The sequence below is a fragment of the Rhincodon typus genome, chromosome 21, assembly GCF_021869965.1.
Source record: "Rhincodon typus isolate 14 chromosome 21, sRhiTyp1.1, whole genome shotgun sequence".
NCBI lineage: Eukaryota > Metazoa > Chordata > Chondrichthyes > Orectolobiformes > Rhincodontidae > Rhincodon > Rhincodon typus.
In genome coordinates this window covers 23,510,401-23,514,006 of record NC_063352.1, presented here as the reverse complement: position 1 = coordinate 23,514,006, position 3,606 = coordinate 23,510,401, and the positions used below count along the sequence as shown (strand labels likewise).

General features: G+C 43.3%; 1 protein-coding gene across 1 annotated transcript; it reads right to left on the bottom strand.

The window, feature by feature from the left end:
* Window positions 1–584: 584 nt before the first annotated feature.
* On the bottom strand, window positions 585–2,960 carry LOC109926698 (protein ELFN1-like). Its single transcript, XM_020526534.2, has one exon. It carries the CDS (start codon window positions 2,955–2,957, stop codon window positions 585–587), a length of 2,373 nt encoding a protein of 790 aa, XP_020382123.1. The 5' UTR covers window positions 2,958–2,960.
* Between the last annotated feature and the right edge of the window lie 646 nt (window positions 2,961–3,606).

Here is a 3,606-nt window from a genome sequence, read left to right as displayed (position 1 = left end):
CATTTCTTTCACCAGTCCAGTTTTATCCAATGATCAGGGCCAGTTGTCAGACATTCACTGGAAACCAAACAGACTATTCTGTAAAATCTGCAATTAAAACCTGATACAAACAGGCAAAAAAATCCAGAAACATCATTGCAAATATAGAAATTTATCTGTACAGAACTGCAGGGGTAAAGGGGGAGATTTACTGGTAAATATTACTGTACAATGCAAGGTGTGAGCGGTGTGTGAGCTACAATTACACAGCACAGTCCAGTCACGGTGTACATTGTACAACGAACAATGCCCCATGTACACTACAGTGAGTCACAGTCACAGGACAGAGTCATGCGATAAATAACATCCAATATTCCAAGGCATTGGATTTCCTTTTTATTATATATCATATATATATGCATATATATATTATATATATGTATATATATATAGTGAGAGAGAAAAAGGGAAATCCTTTACACAGGTTTCAGAGTTCAGTTTCAAGAATTCTTAGTGCATTCAGTTCTTTTTAAGAAGTTGATATAATTAGGTAAAAACAGATATTTTAATTTTTTTGGTCCAATTTAGTCTTGATGAATGAGGAGTCAAGATTTGTGCTGGCTGGAAACTCCTTTCCAGTAATCTAGAATATCATGCAAGTCCTCATCTGTTGCAAATTGCACTTTCTTCCTCAGCGCATACCCTGCAGCGAGGTATTCATCTTTCCTGTGCCACTTCTCATGAGGTTTGTATCGCTCCCAGACCCCCTTAGAGGGTTTGCTGGAGTATTCTGGGCTGGAGGCATAGCTGACGCTGTGGTACTGGGGGGAGAACTGAGTGTAGGCCAAATTTCTCTTGGATCGAGATCGCGGGAGGGCTTCAAGGACACATGGGCTTGGACTCCTCATCTGCTTTCGCTCTCCATGATGCAAGCCGGCATAAAGGTGCGAGTGATCACTGTAGGGCTGCATTTGCGCCGTTTCTGATCTCACAATTCGACATGGGGTTCCGCTCAGGATGGCACTGCGTGTTGGAGAGGTCCTTTCAATGTATTTCGCCTCTGATTTGTACCTGGGGCCAGCATAAATCTCAGAACGCACTGATCGAGGGCTGCGCACGGAGCAGTTGGAAGAGATGCTGGGACATTTGGTTGCTGCGTCCATACTGCTGTGTCTCTTTAGTGGGTGGTAGCTTTCCCGGTAAATAGGGGACAGGAACCCTGATTTGCTCTGGGACTGTTCAGAAACCAAAAAGTCCTGGGGTTCCACTGGTGCCAAGGTCCTAGCACTGGGACCTCTGAAGGAACTGGACTCTGTCTGCAGAGCATCAATGCAATTATTGATGATCAGGTTCACTTGATCCACTTCTTTTGCTATGGTTGATATTTCAGCAGCAGAGTCCTGACTCTCTCCAAACATACTCTCCAGAATGTCTCTGTGATATTGATGTTCACCTGACCTCACATCCATATAGTTTCCTCGACTGAGCTTTGGACTTTCAATCACCTCCCGGAGATTGTACTCTTCCAGATCCCCTGCTGAAGGCAGGAAAGGCATCCTGGATGACATCATGTCGGAGGGTGGGACTGGCTTCTGTGCCATTTGGGTGATGGTGATGGTCTCCAACTCTGGGGCGTATTTCAGCTCAATGATTGTCTTCTTTGCGTTTCCCGATTTCTTGTTCTTTACTTGTTCCTCTTTTTTTTTACGCAGACAGTAATAGATGACACCCAAGATGATAACTACCCCGAAGAGGCAACCGAGAATGGTCATGATGTAATGAGTGGTATTGGAAGTGGCTGGCAATGGCTTTGCTTTGGCCTTAGCCCTTGTAGAAAAGGTGACACAAGTTTGATTGTATCTCAGTGAATTTTGAATGGAAGTCACGCAATATGTGTAATTTGTATGGGGAATTAATTCTTCAATTTTAATTTCCTCCTTTTCTGTGGCTAGGTTCTTTATGTCTGTATACATGCTGTTGTTATATTGTACCAGAATGTTTTCTTTCCTATTAGGGAGTGGAATATGGACCAGAAGGGTTGCTGTTGTGTAGGTGATCTCTTTTAATTTTATTATTGGTGTATCGTCGACATTCATGATGGGGGTCTGGAAGGATATTAATGGTGTAGACTCTTCACCTGATGGACAATCTTCAGCTTCACAGGGACTTTCTGGGACAGTAGTAGTTGAGGGTTTCTGTGTGAAGATAAACCTGGGATCAACAGTGTCAAGGTCTTCATTGCACATTGAAGCGAGTACACTCAAGGCATCCTTGGAACTGGCCTGGCCCTGGTTCAGTAAAAGATACCCAGCAAAATCTGAAGGAGATGTACATTGCGTTCGATCATAACTCCTGGTGGTGTTGTTGAACTGAACCAGCCATTTCAGGAGGCCCAGCAGATCACAGGAGCAATAAAATGGATTGCCATAGAGTTCACAAGTGGTGAGTTTGCCGAGACCCAGGAAGGTGGAACTTTCCAAGGTTTGCAACCGGTTCATGGACAGGTCGATGTTCATTACATTGGGACATTCCCAAAAGGAATTGGGGCTCACCACCTCAATAAGATTGGCCTGGAGATAGAGATATTCGAGCCTGCCCAGCCCCCGCAGGATTCCCTCAGTGATGTTCCGAAGTTTATTGAATCCCAGTTGCAGAACACGCAAGTTGTACTGGGCTGAGAAGGCTCCATCCTCAATGTAAGAAATCTGATTCTTGGTCAGATTGAGTTCCGTCAGGTTACCAAACCTATTGAGTGAGGAATACTGGACGCTTTTGATCTTGTTCTCATTCAGCCGGAGGTCCACTATGGTATTGTTGATGTGCTGAGGAATGGATTCGTATGGTGGTTGGTTTTGGCTACAAATGGCCAGCCACACAAATCCTTTCTCCCCTTCAATGAGCCAGCAGTCAGCATAAACTCCAGCAGCATTCATCAACGAGGCTAATGAGACCCAGAGAATGAAACTGTGCAGAGCCATCCCCTTGTGCTCGAGGGGTTTGTGAGCGAAAAGCTTTCAACAGCACTCACCTGCTCAATAAATGATGCTGAATTGTTCTGTGGGTCTAAAATCAAAACTGTCCTTGAAACTCTAGCTATTAAAGCGAGGTGCTGTAACTTGCTTGTCTGTATAATTCATGATATGTCCCTACTCCAGTTTTCTTTATGTTAGCTTCTCATTTGATTCCTTTGTACTTCCAGAACATTTCAATAGATGGTTTCATCTGCTTTTCTGGAAAATAAGAAAAGAGAAAAATGCAGTGAAGATGATCTGAAATTGTTTTAAATCAGGTTACTTTCCTACTTTAGACGTCTTGCCGAGAAAACCAATCCTTAACTAGGCTGCTTGTGCCTCAGCCCATTCTATTTTGTTACCATGTGCATTTGCTACTCCCTTTATTTTTCAATACTACCTGCCTGAATGTTGGGATAAAAGATTAGCCTTAATGAGGAATTATGATAGGGTTATTAAGCAGAAGCTGTTTCTAATGGCAAAGCAGTCAGTGACCAGAGGATAAAGATGTAAGGTAATGGGCAAAATAGGCAGAGGAGACTGATAAAAATTTTCTTTTTATGTGGCAAGTTGTTATGATCCAGAATTACACTGCTTGAGTGGGTGGTCAAATCAG